The sequence below is a fragment of the Neolamprologus brichardi genome, chromosome 4 (assembly GCF_056152115.1).
Source record: "Neolamprologus brichardi isolate AB-2024 chromosome 4, ASM5615211v1, whole genome shotgun sequence".
Taxonomy (NCBI): Eukaryota; Metazoa; Chordata; class Actinopteri; order Cichliformes; family Cichlidae; genus Neolamprologus; species Neolamprologus brichardi.
Window position 1 is genome coordinate 11,770,762 of NC_142107.1, and position 17,556 is coordinate 11,788,317.

The 17,556-nt window shown below is 41.1% G+C and overlaps 1 protein-coding gene across 1 annotated transcript in view; it reads left to right on the forward strand.

Annotated features, from left to right (window-relative positions):
• dnaaf5 (dynein axonemal assembly factor 5) overlaps positions 1-17,556 on the forward strand; it is a 29,390-nt gene that overhangs the window by 11,021 nt on the left and 813 nt on the right. Inside the window, exons 9-12 of the mRNA XM_006791444.2 lie at positions 5,062-5,209; positions 10,349-10,499; positions 11,796-11,952; positions 12,205-12,396. Coding sequence (XP_006791507.2) covers positions 5,062-5,209; positions 10,349-10,499; positions 11,796-11,952; positions 12,205-12,396 — 648 coding nt within the window. The remainder of the gene's footprint in view (positions 1-5,061; positions 5,210-10,348; positions 10,500-11,795; positions 11,953-12,204; positions 12,397-17,556) is intronic.

Below are 17,556 nucleotides of genomic sequence, written 5' to 3' on the forward strand. Positions count from 1 at the left end.
TGTTGTCTTTGTCCTGCATGCACAGAAGCAGGAGGAATCATGAAAACACATCCTACCACCTCTCATTGATTCTTGCTGATGTTTGCTCATGGTCCCAACTCCTCCTGAGAGAAGCTGGAGGGGTCCTAATCTCAGCAGTCAGAGCTGATGTCAGTGCTGTCGGCACAATCCATGTCGATAGTCGAATGTTAAGGATAAAAAAAAAATTATGCTAGTTAATACCTGACAGTTCCCAAGGCAGCGCATACTTTGTCAGTGTCTAAGATCAATCCCTGTGAGTGACTGTCCACACAGGAGAAAATTTGGCTTCCTGACTTTTGTACATCTCTGTCTTCCCTTCTGTTTGTAAAGCAGTTAGAGTGTGTGTATGTGGATGACACAGAGGGTTAAAAGCTGTGACCCTCGGTTTGGTTCCGAGACTTCTCTTTGCGTCCCTTTATCCTATAAAACCCTCTATCATCACCACCTCCCTGCACCACGCTTTTATCTCCATCTCTTTCTCCATCTCACTACTCCCTTTCTAATTGACTGGGCAGCTGGGTCCCCCCCTCATAATCCTCTCTCTCCCCCTCTCTCTCACACACACACTCACACACGTGCTCTCTCTTTTACTCTTTCACAGACTCTCACACACTTACTGACCAGTCCACTCTAAGTCCAGTGATCCCTGTGCAGGTCACTACATCAAACAGCAGCAAAGCTGCCTGTTCTTGACCTTCTCCTGGATCAAGGACACTTTGAAGCTCAGTGTTTGTGTGTCCATGTGTGTGTCTGTGTAAAGGTGTGTTTTGTTTTCATATTGAATAATGCTTTAATCTTTAGATGAGCCTTAAAAAAACGGACTCTTTTTACCCTAAAGCGACAAAATGCCACTTTCCCAAAAAACGCTGTAGAAATATTATAGAGTAAGATTTTCTTTCTTCTTTAAATGACTCAGTCTTCTAAAACTACTTCAGCCTGAAATGTATAAAAGATGATTAATCATTCTTTTTAACCCTTTAAAGGCCATTATGTTTGCACAGCTCCGCTCTTTTTTTTTTTAATTGAAAAAAACAAACAAACTAATAAAATAAACTACATTTCAAGGATTATATTGTCATTATATTTATTTATTTTCATGCATTTTTATTTTTAATACAGAGTCAGATTTGTTTTGTTTTTTTTGTTTGTTTTTTTTTTTTTAAACTTATCCTAACGAAAATAATGCCACCTTTCGACAAACAAACGGCTGTAAAAGTATTATATAGTAATATTTTTTCTGCTTTAAATGACTCAGTCTTTTAAAACTACAAGTATTAATTATAGTTTTTGGATTAACCCTTTAAAGAAGAGTGACTCCAGCTGAGGTGGAGCAGAGGCTGCTGGACAGACTGATCTTTGCTTGTAAGCGTTCCACGTGGTGCTGCCAGCTCTTCTCTTTCTGTCTGTGCAAAGGTCACACTGCCCTTACATTTGCTGATGAAAGGGGCTTGCAGCAGCACCCTGCAGATTGGAACTGATTTTTTTTTTTTTTTTTGACCTATAAACACCATCCAAAATGAGCATCTCTACATAAGCAGTTCTTCCTTTCAGGTTCTCATAACCACAATTTGCTGCAGGATTTCATCCGTCAGCACCAGTGCATAGCTGGCGGCAGGGTGTGTCGGTCCTGGGGTCAAACCTCTGGCTCCTGGGATGTAGCAGGGCATTGCAGTCTTTGTGGGAGACAAAATATGGGGATAACCAAAATATGGAGATGGAGAGGTCCATCCTGTCACTGCGTCTGTTTCTACCTCTGAGGCCTCCACGTCAGCCTCAGAGGAGGATGAGGTGCTAGTACTGTTCATACTTCTAACCATGGCTGCAATTCAGCTGCATAAACTGCCTGAGCAAGAACCAAATTTTCAAAAAAAGTCTTTTTTTTTTTTTCTTTTTTTTTTTTTTGTTCTTGCTGCTGAGACATCTTTGACGCTCTGTAAGGTTACTTATCATTTACTGGGGATATCTAATTGACATAATGCTTACCCTACTCCTAACTATAAAAAATGAATGCCTAACACTTAGCCAAACTCTAACCCTGACACTAAAACCACATTTTGAGTCTCAAAAATGCCTTCAAACTCGTGGAGATTGTCCCCATAAGGGCTGTTGGTCCCTACAAGTGTGGAAATATTCCAATTTTTGGTCCCCACAAAGATGTGTAAACTTGGTACGCACTCACACACACACAAACAAACCATAATTTAACATCAATACCTGCACACACTTATGATTTCAGTAGCAAGGCATCCTTGAGGAAAACAGAAAAAAAACTCTGAAATTTTACTGCATGCTTTGAATTGTAAAAAGTGGTGGGTAAATATAAAAATTTAAGAGCGGTCCAAAATAAAATCCTAACATAAAGAAATGTGTTAGTTGATGTCAAGATAAATGTGGGATCAAAAACTGTATTTTCAGTGGGGCTTTTTTTTGGGGGGGGGGGGGGGGGGGGTGCTGAGGATGAAATGTGGAGGTTTTTGCGTCGCTTAGCCATTTTAAGCTAATTTAAGGAACTGAGACAACAATTCTAAAATTAAAGAAATAAATAAAATATATTGTCTTACAAATATGAGCTATGTTAATTCAGCACAGCCAAAATAGCATGAAATAAAAGGCAGAACTGCACAAAATGTTTTCCAGGGTTAAGCTTCGCTTCATTCTTGCAGATGTTCTATTAACACATCCCAAGGACTTTGCTACGGGCAGCAAAACAGACAGTCGTGTTATCGTTTTATCACTGTGTTTGATGTCCACACGATTCAGGAAAATTGGGTCCCTTTTGGACAATTGACGGTAGTTGATATGACAACTGAGAATTGGTCATTTTGCTTGCTCATCAGCTCTTCAAACACTCCATCTGTGTTTGTAAGAGACAGGAATAATTATTGCCTGCTCATATCCTCTTCAGTCTTTTGTTCTCCAGCTGGTGTCAGAATGTCTGCTTGTAGTATGGCGCAATTTCTCACAATCTCTCTCACTCCCATTCTCTCTTGTTAAAGGATAAAATAGATGCTGACTGCTTTTTTTCATTGTTTATAATTGAAATATTCTGTTTCTGCCTTGCCACATCAGTAGTCATTTTGAGCTACCTCTGCTTAAATAACACATTCTTGATTGATTCACAAATTCCCTTTGGATGGAAAAGGTCTGCCTGTTTTCCCATATCTTTTTATGTCGCTGGCTAGCATCCCCGGGCCATGTCAGGATTTCCTCCGTCTCCACTCGTGTCTGTATAAACAGGTCATGAACTCTGTTTGTCTGTCCAAACAGGGCTTGGACACTTATCGCTCATTACACACAGAGAGATCACTATATATAGCTGTGTAAACATGCTGCAAGACTGTAAGTGGATAAGCGTGCGTAGGCATGAATGTAACTGGGGATATTTGCCCAGTGAGTTTCTCATTTTCCTGTAAAAGACATTTGTATAAAAACAGTGGCGCACAAAGATCTTCTTACATCTCATTTCCTCTGACTCAGTGTTAATGTCTCACCAGTCCATGGTTTTTAATAACTCAACAATATGGTCAGTGCCTTTTTAAAAAGGTAAGAACAAAGCAAAAAAACAGGGGCTTTTTTTTTTCTTTTTTGTCCTGACAAAGTCCTGTTGAGAAAATTCACAAACACAAATATATTATTTCTCTGTAAAACCAACACTGTTGCTTTTTATGGAGGGATTTAGCATTTAGTAGCTGGGTAAAAATAAGACTGAAAGACTGAATGAACTTCAGTCCTTTGGATGAAGAATCCAGGTTTAAGCACTGCTGAAGTAGTGATAATGGTTATATTGGTAATGTGAGAATTAGGCTGAACAACAGTCTTTCTGGACACTGAAATTTCCATTGTGCATCTGTGTGTTATTTTTTGTTTTTTTTTTCTTTCCAAAACTGCAGAACGCACAGTCAGCTGGTCTGAGGAAAGGTATGAGAACACAGGAGATTTGATTAAATATGGCAGCGCAAAACAGCTTTTTCGTGTTCATCAGAAATCTGTTTCTAGGGTGCCAGTTTAGCCCACGGGGTGGGCAGGTGAGCATAGGTTGCAAGGCAGCAGGTGGGGTTTGAGTTCGATCTGGTGACCTTTGATGCGTGTCTTCCCCTAACTCTCTGTCCCCACCTTTTTGTCCACTCTCCACTGTTGCACCACATTTTATAAAGGCAGCTCTAAGTTTACATCGGTCATCTGTCTGTCAGAGAATTCACCAAGTGATTGCGCCCCCCCACCCCCACCCCCACCCCACCCCACCCCGCCAAAGCAACTAGTGGTTGCCAGGGTGTGGCTGACTGGTCTCTAGGCCTGTGTGGATGGAACTTTGTATTAATAAAAAAGTAATTAGTTAGAAAAATCAGCGAAAACAGAAAAAAAATTTAAAATGTGAAAATCAAGTTTGAATATTCTGTTCCTCCAAATCAGTACTTGAATTTTAAATGGCATAGAAATTAACTTTTATTGTGTTTTGAAGCCCAAGCATGGGTGAAGCTGCATTACACTACATTAATTTGTTTTTTAGCTTTATACCGTATACAAACCTTTTCATTTTAAGGGTGCAGTTCCACTGTGCATGTCTATCCACAGAGTTTCCCCTTGATAATTTCTACATATTCACATGGTGTCGGGTGGTGGTGTATCAAAGTCTATATAATAAAGTGAGATACTGAAGTTCAGATGGGTACAGTCATGTTTTTGTCATCACTGGATTAAAAAAAACATTCAGTATGCCCTTGGCGAAGGCTTTGAGGTGTTTTGAGGTTATATTGAGGTACCTTTTTTTAATACTTACTGTCCCCACTGTCACAAATTCACCCAGTTCTTTTGCAAACACCTGCATTACAAAGGTAGCAGGTAGACCTGGAATAGCTTTGTCCTTGTCCTTGCATAAATAAATGGAGCCTATAGCATATGGTGGCCTAGTGGTTAAAATACAGGCCAAACAAAGTCAGCATCTACAGCTTCATGCAACTCCTTTTTGTGCAAAAGTGTGTTAGACCAGAAAAGGAAATTTTATTTGTAGTAATGCAACTTTGTCTGTGTGTGTTTTTAAAGGTCCAGTGATCGGCGAGTTTTTGAGCCAGTTAATGCCTCTTCTCTATAACTGCCTCCAACCAAACAGAGACCCAGAGATGAGGATGAGCATCTTCACAATGCTTGCAAAGTTGCTGCTGGATGCGAACAAAACACTGGATTCTCAGGGGTGAGAGTGACACGCGTTCACACTAAAGAACAGAACTCGGGAATGAGATGTTTCTGTCTGACGTTCATGAATATTTCACACTTAACAGCACGCTCATTTGCTGTTTCCTTTTTCATCCTTTTCTCTGCATGAGGTTCAGACTTTAAATTTCCAATCAGTTTTAGTTTACACTTTCTGGATTTTACATCACTGTGTTCATTCAAAACATGCTAACAAGGAACCATAATTAGGAATACATGCACAAAATGAGTAATTGTATAAGTTGTTTGAGATGGTTGGTGATAGGATTCATATTCATACGTAATGATAATTAGCTTTATATTCACACCTATAAAAAACAGGTTGCAGAGTGTTTTTGACACACAACAGTAAAACGTTTGAGGCAACGGCCAATATTTTGGAGCTTTCAGTGTGGCCAGGATATTCGGAATATCAGATAATGTAAATTATCTAATATTCCAAAGGCCAGGATTTCCAGTTTCACATCTTGGTCGTTGTTTACTAGTGAAAATAATTTTTACGTGGGTAAAACATCATTGCGTGAAATTGTACTCCTTCTTTTTCTCTCTACATGGACAGTTTTACTTGCATGCAACCAAGGCCTGGTCAAATGTGATTAGTCAGTACGACTCAAACTGCACACAGACAAGAAATATAAATCAGAAAGCTTCCACTATGTTTACATCCAGAAATCTTCATGTAAAATAATAAAGACAAATGCAAAATGCCGTCCATCCATCTTTCCTCGCTCCCTCTACTACTTGTCTCGGCTAGGGTCTATGGGGCACCAATCTCCGTGGGTTGATACCAAATTGTTCTCAATCCAGCCGACAGATATAATCTCCCCAGCGAGTCCTGGGTCTTCCCTGGGGGCCTCCTCCTGGCAGGACATGCCTGAAATGGCTCTCCTGGGAGGCTCCAAAATACCATCAAAAAAATAAATAAATGGATGAAAAAAATGGAAAAAAAAGTCTAAACGATTCTGCCAGAACCGGGGATTTAAAAGAATCTCTGAATCTGTAAAACATTTCTCCTCAGGCAGGTAATTCCAAAGCCACAAGGTCATAACTTCTGCTCCATAGCAGGGCACCAGGCCCAGACATACTTTAATTTTTTTTTTTAAATAAAAAAAGTCATAAAATCAATTGTAAAACAAACAGGAAGCCAATGGAGAGAAGCTAGGGTTATGTGATGCTGTCTGCTAAAATCAGTAAGTCATCCTGAAATTATAAACCACATTCCTCACTCACCATACAGACTGCAGGGGAGTCCCATTTGAGTTCAGATGGTCTCATTGGGAGTATTAGATCAACTAACGCTGATTAATTAATCACTTCACAGCTTGCCTGAAGCAAATGGCGCATGCTGCCTGAATCTCTCGTCGCTAATTTGAATGGTTATTGACTGCTTAAGGAGATATGGGGGGGGTCTGACATCCACCTCCCACGCCACCACCAACACCACCCCAACAGGGTCCCCTCTGAGCCCTCAGCTGTGCAGCCCTCAGTATGGGCTCAGAGTTGCGATCTGATGGAATGCATTAAACCCGAGATCCTCGCAGCAGCTGCTCCCGTCGATCAGAAAGAAAACCTCAGATGGAGACATCTGTGTCGTGTGTAACTAATCTTAAAGCTGCAGTCAGAAAGTTTGTTTTGTTAATAGGAGGAAGAAACTAGTGCTAATCTTTGTATGGGAACACACTAGAAGTCCCTTTTGGCTCAAGTTGGCAGCGGCAGCAGAAGGCAACATAATGTATTTCAGTGAAAAGTATCACATAAACAGGAGGTCTTCTTGAGCCAGAATATTCTGCCATCTTTGCCAAAAATGTGGAAGTTGGATATTCAGCTTTCGTGAGATTTTTTTGTTTTTTTAATCCATAATTTGGCATATCGCACAAAAGAAGTCTGTCTCTTCACTTCCAACGTGGCCACCTGCACTGCTAACTGGTTCACTCATCCCTGAGCTATATCTCCTGTAATCACAAACCCTCAGTATGACGGAAATCATGGTATACCTTCAAAAGGTTTCAGATTCATATAGTGTGAACTTAAATTATCCTATACGGGGCTTTGCCTTCTGCCAAAGTCCTCTCCCCTCATGATTTATGGACTGGTCTTGATGCTTGGCAGATTGCAGGCCACACACGCGCTATATGTCATCAAGAGCACAATGATAGTCATAGAGAAAACCTCTCGTCTTTGTTCTGAAACCAAAATGGCATAATGACAGCGCCGCTATGGAACAAGCTGAAAGGGAAAGTTTGTGTGCGTTCACGTGCCTTTCATCCGCACACGTTCATAACACTTTTGTTTCATGTGGATTTGTGTGTCGTGATTAAAAAGCTGAGTATGAAATCTAAGTAGAAGGTGTTGTGTAAGAAATGAAAGCGTGTGCCTCTATTCTCCACCGTATGCGGCTGGACAAAATAATCCGAGTTACAAGGAAGACAACGGTGTGCTTTCATGCATGAACGATATGCAATAGATACGTCTTTAATCTTAATGTCAGGTTTCAAGATATAAAACGGGAGGGAAAAAGAGATGAGCTGTTTCTCTTGTTCCAAATGTGGTTTCTTTTGTGTTTTGTGTGTTTTTTGTTTTTTTTTTTTGATTGCAGATAAATTAGTAACATGAAACAAGAATAAACTAAGCTGTGCTTTTATCAGAAGTGACCCTGTAATAACACATTCTAGAATGAAACAAATGGCAGAGTAGTTGAAATGACTATTGCATAATAATATGGCTAAATTCCAAAAACCTTCCAATACACCTTCTACTAGGGCTGTTTGATATAACGATATATATCGGATGATGATATAAAAACTTCTATTGTTTCATTTTAGGCTATCATTTGTTTCGTGGTGTTGCAAAATAAACTGTTTACGGCAAGATTTTTCATCGTTTTGATGGTCACTGTAGTGGCTATATTAATTTCTTAAAGTTCTCTCTTTCTCTTATATTTAATATAACCACACTAAGGACGGACAAGCGCCTGTTTTTATGTGTTGTGGTTAGCAACAATGACGGTAACAGCATCGCGTGTCCGCTTGTTTATGTTCCACATAAACCTTTCACAATAAAGCTCAAGATCCTATTGAGACTTTTCAAAATAAACTGAATCACGTGAAAGAGCAGATTATTTACGGATGAGAATTAAAAAAGAGCCGTCAGGTGCTAAAAAATAAACCTTAGATTTAAACGTTAGAACAGGCTTTTCCCCGCAGCACGCCGTGTAATAAATACTCACAAAGAAAACGGCGGCCTTTACAACTTGTGTCTAAAAAGAGATTTACAGAAAATGTTAAATTTTTGTGATTTATATCGTTATCGGACGATAGAATTCTTATGGGATATGAGATTTTGGTCATATCGCACAGCCCTACCTTCTACCATGACGCCATCATTTGGGCAAAAGTGCTGGGGCACCTTCCTACCTCAACCGTGGAAACCCATGGCATGAAGCTCCCAGTGCAAAGTTTTTGTGCTGATGTTAATGCCGGAGGAGGTTTGCAGTTATTGAGTCAGCAGACAGTTGGTGAATTTTCCACATTCTGCTCCTCAGCACGCAGTGACCCCGCTCTGTAGCTTTACATTGTCTGCCACTTTGTGGCCGAGTTCCTGTGGTTCCTAAACACTTCCACATTGCAATGATAGAACTTACATTTGATTGTGGAATATCTCAGCTGCAAGAAAATGTACAAACTAACTTGTTGCTACAGGGGCGTCCAGTTGCATTACCATACTCAAACACAGTGAGCTCTTCCAAACAAGCCATTTTTTTTGACAAATAGTTGAAAAGGCAGACTGCACAGCTACCTTGTTTTTATACACTTGTTGCAGTAGGGCTGAAAACACCAGATTTCAAGATTAAGATGTTGTCCAGTCTTGTTGTCCACATTATGTACGTGCAATGATGATGTTGAAAGACCCAAAATCTATTTGAGGTCTGTGCACTGCATAAGACCAACTACAGAAAAAAGCACAGTCTGAAGATGGCTTTTGGCATCACATGAGATTCAAAATTAACTTCTGTTTAATCCAGTGATGTAGGATGACTGCAGGTGTGGTCTAGAAAAACAGATTAAAAATAGTGAAATCTAGTTAAATTCATATGATTTTCTTTAGGGGGAAAACAGTCAGTAGTGTACTTCTGTTAATGTGCCAATTGATATATATTAAAATAATTTCAGTTTCATTTTTCATTATTAAGTTGTTGTGCAATGTGGAGCATGCCAGAAAATGAACCACTTGACCTTTTTTCAACTGCATCTGAAGACTCTGATCTGATCTGATTTAAATAAACCTGTAATTGAGTAACGTGTGGAACCACGGGGGTTTCTCTTGGACCACTTAATGTATGCTGAAATGTTACTGTGGATTTCTTTGTCCAATGATGCCCAGGAGACTTGTTCCCTTCCCCATCTTTGAGACCAATTTTCTGCTGTGCTGTCTTCTGAGTGACACTTACCTCTGAGAGATTGCTCAAGTACATATAAAGCCATTAGGTATACCGTCAAAATTACCTAGCACTTGCGTGCATGGGGTGTGCATGCATACAGATGTGTAAGTACAACACAAAATCTTGCTTCCCTAACCACTTGACATCATCCTTGTAATGTGGGAATATGTCTTTCCATCCTCTGGCATCACTCGTGATGAGCTGTTAAGGTAACTGAGCCCATCCAGCTGCACAATTCTTGCTGTATTTGTGACACACAGTCCCCCTCTACTGGCAGGGAACCGTTGCAACACTTTAACGCATGTGGCATATGACAGGTTAGTGGCATAAGCTGAAGAACCAGTGGCCAGAGCTGGTTTGCAGTTAAGGGCATTGTAGACTGTGGTATGGATGCCAGAGGCAGAGAGAAGTGAAAGGAGGATACCCAGATGTTCTAGTCATTGCGTCAGGCTTTTTCTCCACTGCTGCCTTCCTCCCCCTTCTACGTTACGACAGCGAGTGTAGGAATGTCCATGATATTGATGGTATAGCTGTAATGCTGCAGCAGTCATGTTACATTTGCACATCATCAGAAATGTTTCGGCGCTGGCCGGTTGCTGTATTGTACATAAAGCAGATGTCTTCTTTGTACTCCTGCTGACTTATCGTGTCTTTTTCCCCCCTTCCTGTGCGTCATCCCAGGCGTTTCCATGACGATTCAGAGAGGTTTCTGAGTGACATCCTGCTTCCTAACCTGGTGTGGCACGCAGGCCGCATCGCTGCTGCCGTCCGCACCTCTGCCCTCAGCTGTCTGCTGGCAGTGCTGCATGGAGGTGCCATCACACCTGGACAGGTATTTACTGAAGGACATCAGCAAATCTATCACAAGTATAGTATGATGCACACAGTTTTTTCTGTTTCCACCTGTGCAGAGTGACTCATAAGCACTGGAGGCACATGCCGGATGTGAGCTCCTTCCAGCACTTTTGATCTCCAATCTGCAGGAAATTTTTTTTATTGACTCTGTAAAGGAAAAGATGTGGTAGTGCATTCCTGTAATCCATCAGGGCTTGACATTTACTTCAGATTCTCTGTTTTGTCCATTTCACATCAAAATAGACGGTCCCACTCGGCCTTTTAGGAAAATATATTGTCCGCCATCTTTCTCTCCTTGGCTGAAAGAGTTGGCCGCGGCAGGTAGCAGGTGTACGTGGGGGCAATCGGGTTCGCATACCTTTGTCCCAGAGGAACAATGCTTCCACTGTTCTGGGCCCTTGTTATATGTAGGAACTGTCACCGGAACATGCCCTTGCACCTGCCTGCCGGAGCATGTGCCGAGTTTACAGTATATGCGTTCGCACAAGCACCCGCACATCTGGCAGTACTTGCCCTCGTGTGCACAGAGTGACCATTTTAAACTAGCTCAAGCACCTGGTCTTTTCAGACATCTTTAGCTGCAAACATCTGGGGTGGGGCGGTGTGAGCGTAGGCGTACGTCCACGATTGCAGGAGCGGAAAGCCTCGAAAAGAGAAATTTTGGGTTTGAGTTGAACAACACATCCAGATCGATGCGAGAACAGAAAGTCATGTGTGTTTTCCACAGGCGACTCGACAGCGACTCGTTTAAAAGGACATTGTTTCCTCTCTGCTCCCTGTGAAAACAATTAGCAGCTCCAGTTGCACTTGGCACCGTCAGATTGTCACTGATGTAATGCTGGATCACTTCTCTGCCAAGTTTTCCTCCTCTTTTTGACCCCCCTTCCTTGCTCTCATTTTTTTTTGTTACTTTTTTTTATTGTTTCGCCTGCATGGTTTCGATAGCAAACAGACTGGGCGACAGAGGTTTTAGCCATCACTTCTTGGAGCCTCACCTTGTTCATCAGTCTGTTTCTCTGCCGGTGTGATTAAAACATCAGTTCCTGCTGGACTCGAGCTCAACGTGATTGTGAACTCATCCAAACCTGTAAATGCTATACTTCAGGTTGATGTTTCGCAATTTAAGCGAATAAAACCTCATGTGGTGCTGACTGACCCCTAAATGAAAAAATCTGAACTGCTTTGACAACTTATGTAGAGATAGAATTTCTTTCTTGGTTGGCTTGCATTTTAGAGACGATGTAGTTTGACCCCCTGCCCGTTCTGTACGCAGCTGATCCGTGTGGAGGAGAGGATGCGTCCCCAGGTGTTGTCGGCCCTGGAGGAGGACTCTCAGATGAGCCGACTGTTGGCTTGTCGCTGTCTGTGTGCCATACTCAGACTCACAGGAACCAGTTTGCACCACGAGGCTCTCAATAAGATTTACCCCGGTAAGTCACAGTGTGCACTGTCAATTTGTGTGAATGCAGTTCAGGCTCGATTCAAGTCATTTTTGATTATTTATATCGCACCAAAACTGTTGCCTCAAGGGGTTTTAAATTGTAAGGTAAAGAGCCTGGAAGAAGCCAGTATGGGGGAAATATGTTCTTTCTTTCTAGTACCTGTCAGTACCTGACATTTTACATTATAAACCTGATGTAGTCAAAACCATTTTTTATTTATTTATTTATTTTTTACCACAGAGCTTCTGAAGCGTCTGGATGATAGCAGCGAGGATGTGCGCGGTGTGGCCCTGCAGGCTGTGGGGCTGTGGTTTTCCAGCCTGACCAAAGACTACAACCCTGTGCTCTGCGGTGCTCATCTGCAGCTTCTCTTTCAGCAGCTGCTCCTGCACCTGGATGACCCTGACAGTTCAGTGCAGGACCAAGTGCTCGGTAAGACTGGATGGGGTTTAGAGACAAGGATAGAGTGTTGATGGCAGGAAAAAACATGCCCTCAACCTGCTTTTTAAAACAAGTAAAAAATATTTAAATTTGAAGTTTTACTGCTGGCGAAATGTGCTGTAGCTCCTTCTGGGTCTGCACTCTTAATCCAAACCATAACTCTTGACGTACAATGACAAACTCTCGTACAGCTTATTTTTTTTCTTGACATCAACAGTCCCTGATGCTGTGAGAATAGTGCAAGACTGTAACTGTAACTCATTGGGATACATTAAGCGCACCGTTCTCAAGTTGCGTGTGCGCTGTTTGGTTTCAGATGATGTGCGACGGATCTTACGATCTTGATTATCTGAGAAATATGATGGTGAGTGTGAGGCAGTGGTGAAATCAGAGTTTAGGTGTGACGCTCTGCAGATCAGCCCCCTGTGTCCAAAACACTCAGACAGGGATGAGAGGAATTTGGGGTGTCTTCTATCAAACGTTAGACTGTGCTACTGGCAGTCGGCCAGAGTACCCTCTTCTCCCTTTTTCCAAAGCTTACCATTATCCCTCTTTTCCACACAGTTTATCACCAGAAGCAGCATGTGCAATTTCCCCTGTCAAAGTATTTTAAGACCATTAAGAGCTGGGCTTTTCTTGGGCTGCAGGGGGTCCAGATAAAGACCTCCCCACCTAAGATGTTCATTTCACAGGTTAAATATGTGAGCTTTAATGTCTGTATAATAACTCCCTCCTACACGCACAGGAGTGTGTGCGTGTTTGTGTGTGTGTGTGGTTTGCCTCTCTGCTCAGGATCTCTCTTCTCAACGCTCCCACGAAATGAAAACCACATTCAGACGCTCTGCCCCTCGCCACCTTTTCACATCTGCCCTCACATCCCACTTAATCCCTTCATCTTTTATCTGTCATTCTCTCTTCCTCCTCCTCGTGCCCTCTGTTGTCCACGGTGGCTTCACGGCTGTGTTTTATTTACGTATCAGTGGAAAGTCTGAGCACATTTTTTTTCCCCTCCTGAACTGTCTAACCAAGCCTCTGCTCCTCTGGACTTGCACTCCCTCCCACTCTCATATGGATGTTAGCTGTCATTGCTTCTGACAGGACGCAGGTGAGTGCTGATGCCTTTGCCAGTGATGAGCGAGAGAGAGGCCTCGCTAAGGGACCTCTCTTTCTTTCTCTCTCTCTGAGTTAAAAAAAAAAGCATTTTCATACTCGATAGATGCCGCAGAAGCCTCAATACCATGAAGCCTCACACTTAAGAGGACTTTACAAAGACACTGTTTGTTTCTGTGATGGAGACTTACTATATGCACACCCACATTCAGTGTTTTTTTTGTTTTTTTTATTGAGAGCAGTTTCTGTGTTGTATTTCTTTTTTAAGGATCCCCTTGGTGGGTGGAAAAAATAATGGGATTCCTCTTGGCAAGGCTAGGACGTTCGTTTAGCCGCACTTGTGGAGGTGGAGCATTAGGAAGAGCGCTGGCCTGGATCTTGCTCACTTTCTTTAAAACTGAGAGAAAGATGTCCATGGCCTTGATTCTGTTTGTTTCAGTTTAATCATGAAATGAATAATTGAGGATGTGGTTACTGTCTCAACTTATCCAGGACACGAAACAGTTGCGTATCTCACACAATGGCACGCATTGGCAACAAATCCCATGAAAAGTCCCACATCACTGTTGGGTTTATTCTGCTGGCAGTTAGTACCTGCATAGCCAAAGCCTGTTAAGTCTTTACTCCGTGTCTTAGATTTCTGTGTGATAGATGAGTCACACTGGGTGAAGTGTTCCTACATTTTCCTTGGCCATGAGACTGATGCAGCACTCACAACTACCAAAAAAGACTGTTTGAATACTGTGACAGACAATAGATTTTTCTTTTAATTGATATTTAAAAGTTTAAATATCTAGTTTAGTTATTTCAGCCGAAACCAGTGACTCTCAGACTGAGGTCATCCATCGTTGATGCCAAAAAAGTACAGTGATAGTTTTGTTTCATTGTGTGGGGTCTTTTTTTCTCAATTCAAGTAATCATTTACCACATTGGCACAGTATTAGGGATCATTTTCATGCTGAAAAAGGAAGCTGTAGCCAATCATGTTTTCTATACATGATGGGTCAAAATCTGATTGTACAAATGCATAATTCCAGTTTTTCCCATGGTTCACCCAACACCACTGGTCTCAACCAAAGGTCCAGAGGCACCACTCAGATCCTGTGTCAGGTCTGTGCTGGACATTTTTTAAGACTTATTACATCTTCTTTTGTCCTCCACTTGTCCAGTTTCCTCAAATTTATTAAGGACACAGTGCACACCAGTGCCAAAATCTAGGGAGTTTTTTGACTAATAGCGCTTTGTAAAAACACCTTGTTGATGCAAAAATGCTTTTTGGCTAACTGCATTATCGTTGGTATTTTTCATGTATTCAACTAAAGAAATGGTAACAAATTATCCGTTTTGCAACAGGCTGCCAGTAAAAAAAAAAATTCCCTTAAGATACAATTTAAAATTGTGTGTTATTTGTAGACACAACAGTGGCTCCTTGGAAGCAAAATTTGAAGAAATGAGGGGGGGCTCAGGACTTTTGCACATTGCTGTTATAAATGGAAAAAATGGGGGACATTTACACAAACAAAATAAACATATTCCACCTTCACCCATGTTATCTTTTCAACCCAGATTTATTTTCTGATACAATTGTGTAAAATTGCGTCACGTGTGTCTGAAGCATTTAGGCTGAAAAGGTTTGGAAAACCTATAGTTTGAATGGTACCTAAATGATGTTACAGTTATGAAAGAGTTCTTGGAAATTTCTCAAATTTCCAAGAGGCTCCAAAGTGTTTTAGAACTGCTGAAATAAATGACACAAGAGCATTAGAACTTATTCTTTTCAGCAGATGTGCCTCAAACAGTTTAAGTATATGGTTGTGAGTCAGGCTCTTCAAACTGTGCTCAGAGACTCTTTGTGGAATACACGACCTCGCGTCTCGCTGAGTGATCTATATCTGACAGCACCCATAACCAGCCCATATCCTTGTGGAAGCATTCCTCCCTCTCATGCATGGCTCTGTTTGAAGCTTTCTTTTTCCCACCCTCTGTCTTTCCCTCCATCTCTCTCTACTTCTTCCTTTAATAGCTGATCCCATTCTTACGCTTCTTGTATTTCAAACGCATATCTGCGAATTGTCTTGATGTCTGCAGCATGTCCTGACAGAATGATGGACAACACTCCCATCCCTCCTTCTGTCACTGCTGGCACGGGCGTAACTTGCTTCTCACAAGCCATCATTGTTCTCTTTTAATTCAAAGTCCCGCCTCTCCCCACCACATCCATCCCAACTGAGTACAGGACACACAAAAGCTAAGAATCCCCTCAATCCCCTTGAAGAACAAAGGTGGGTATCAAATGATTAGCTTACATGCAATAACTCATCCAGAGTGATATTCTGTCACCACTGAAACAGCGCTTTTGCATTGTTGTTTGTGGAGTGTTTACCCACTGGGACAGCAATAGAAGTAATTCAATATACCTGGAAAATCAGCACAGCATGTGGGAGCAATGGAGGAGAGGATTTTAACAGTGACTTATTGCCTCCTGGTGGATTTTTTTTTTTAATTTTTTTTTTTTAAGGATCTGCACACTTGACGTCTATAATATAGTTGATCGCTGCCACCTGCTGGTGTGCTCAGTCCTTTAAGCGACTAAGAATGTTCAAAAAAGCAGATTTTAACCTGTCATGGAGGTCTGTATTATCTCCAAAAGGGTCATTTGATGTACAGTCAGCAAAAAACACACAATCAACAAGCAAAATGCAATAAATATACAATAAAAGCATTAAGAGCATAGCGTGCTATTCAAAAGACTAATGGCAAACTTCTCTGAGAAAGGGTGGCAAGAGTCATCCAGGATAGGCTGGGCCTGTCCTTACCTTGTACAGGTTATGAAGGTGATTCAGGGTCACACCTGCAATTTTGCTACACTGTAGCTGTTTTGTTTTTGTTTTTTGGGTTTTTTGGGGAGGGGGGGGTAGGTTTAGTGAGCGTTCCAGCTGATAAAAGAGAATGTGAGAACAAATTCAATAAAACTTTCATAAAAGTGCTGTTGACGTGGAAACCGCAGAGCTTGTAGTTAAAGAGCATGCGTGGTTGGGTTGTTCTACAGACGGCATCCACCTGGAGCTCAAAGGTCAACTTACAGCCTTTTCTTGCCTATAAAATAAGGAAAGGCTGTAAAGCTATAAAAACAGTGCCTCGCCCACCTTTATTAGCTAAAATATTATTATTATTATTGTTGTTAAATTAAGGGGACTATGGAAAACAAGATCTGGAAGACCATGATATTATATTATATCATGGTCTATTATATTATTTATATATATTATTATATATATATATATATATATATATATATATATATATATATATATATATATATATATATATATATATATATATATATATATATATATATATATATATATATATATATCACTGGTTGAGAAGGTGCCCATATCCCCATGGCTGTACAGCGTCCAGGGTTCGAATCCAACTTGCAGTCCGTTGCTAAGTATCTTCTCCGACTCTTTCTTGTCTACTCTTTACTGCAAAAGCTTGAAGTGCAAAAACAAAATGAAAAAAAACTGCACATCATCAATCTGTTACCTTGTTTGACAGAAATCAGTGCATTTCTTTCTTTTTTGTGACTATTTATTGAACAAAAATGTGCAATATGGTTTTGTAAAGGTTTTTAAAAATAGCTTATTATAAGTTGGATGGGGGAAAGAGATTTTTGCTTTGGGTCTGGCTAAAACTTTTTGGGGTGGGAATGTCAGAATTTCTTCCTGGCAGGAAACATGCTGGAAGGAAACCTTAGCTGCAATTTGTGTGAGATGTGCAGCATCTTGATGAGCCAGAGTGCTTTTAAAAACACATCCAGCCAGTAGTTAAAGCTTTAAACTGAGTTATTTTTATGTTCACAGATAAATGTGAGGCAGCACTTTAGGAGAAGTACAGCGTGCCAATTGTTAAGTATGATGGTGCAAATATTATAGGTGGCTTTGAGACTGTTAAAACTGTCACTCCTCACTGAGTGACAGCATCAGCTCGCTGTTGTTATTTAGTGTAGAGTGATGATGAAGATCATGGGAGATGTTT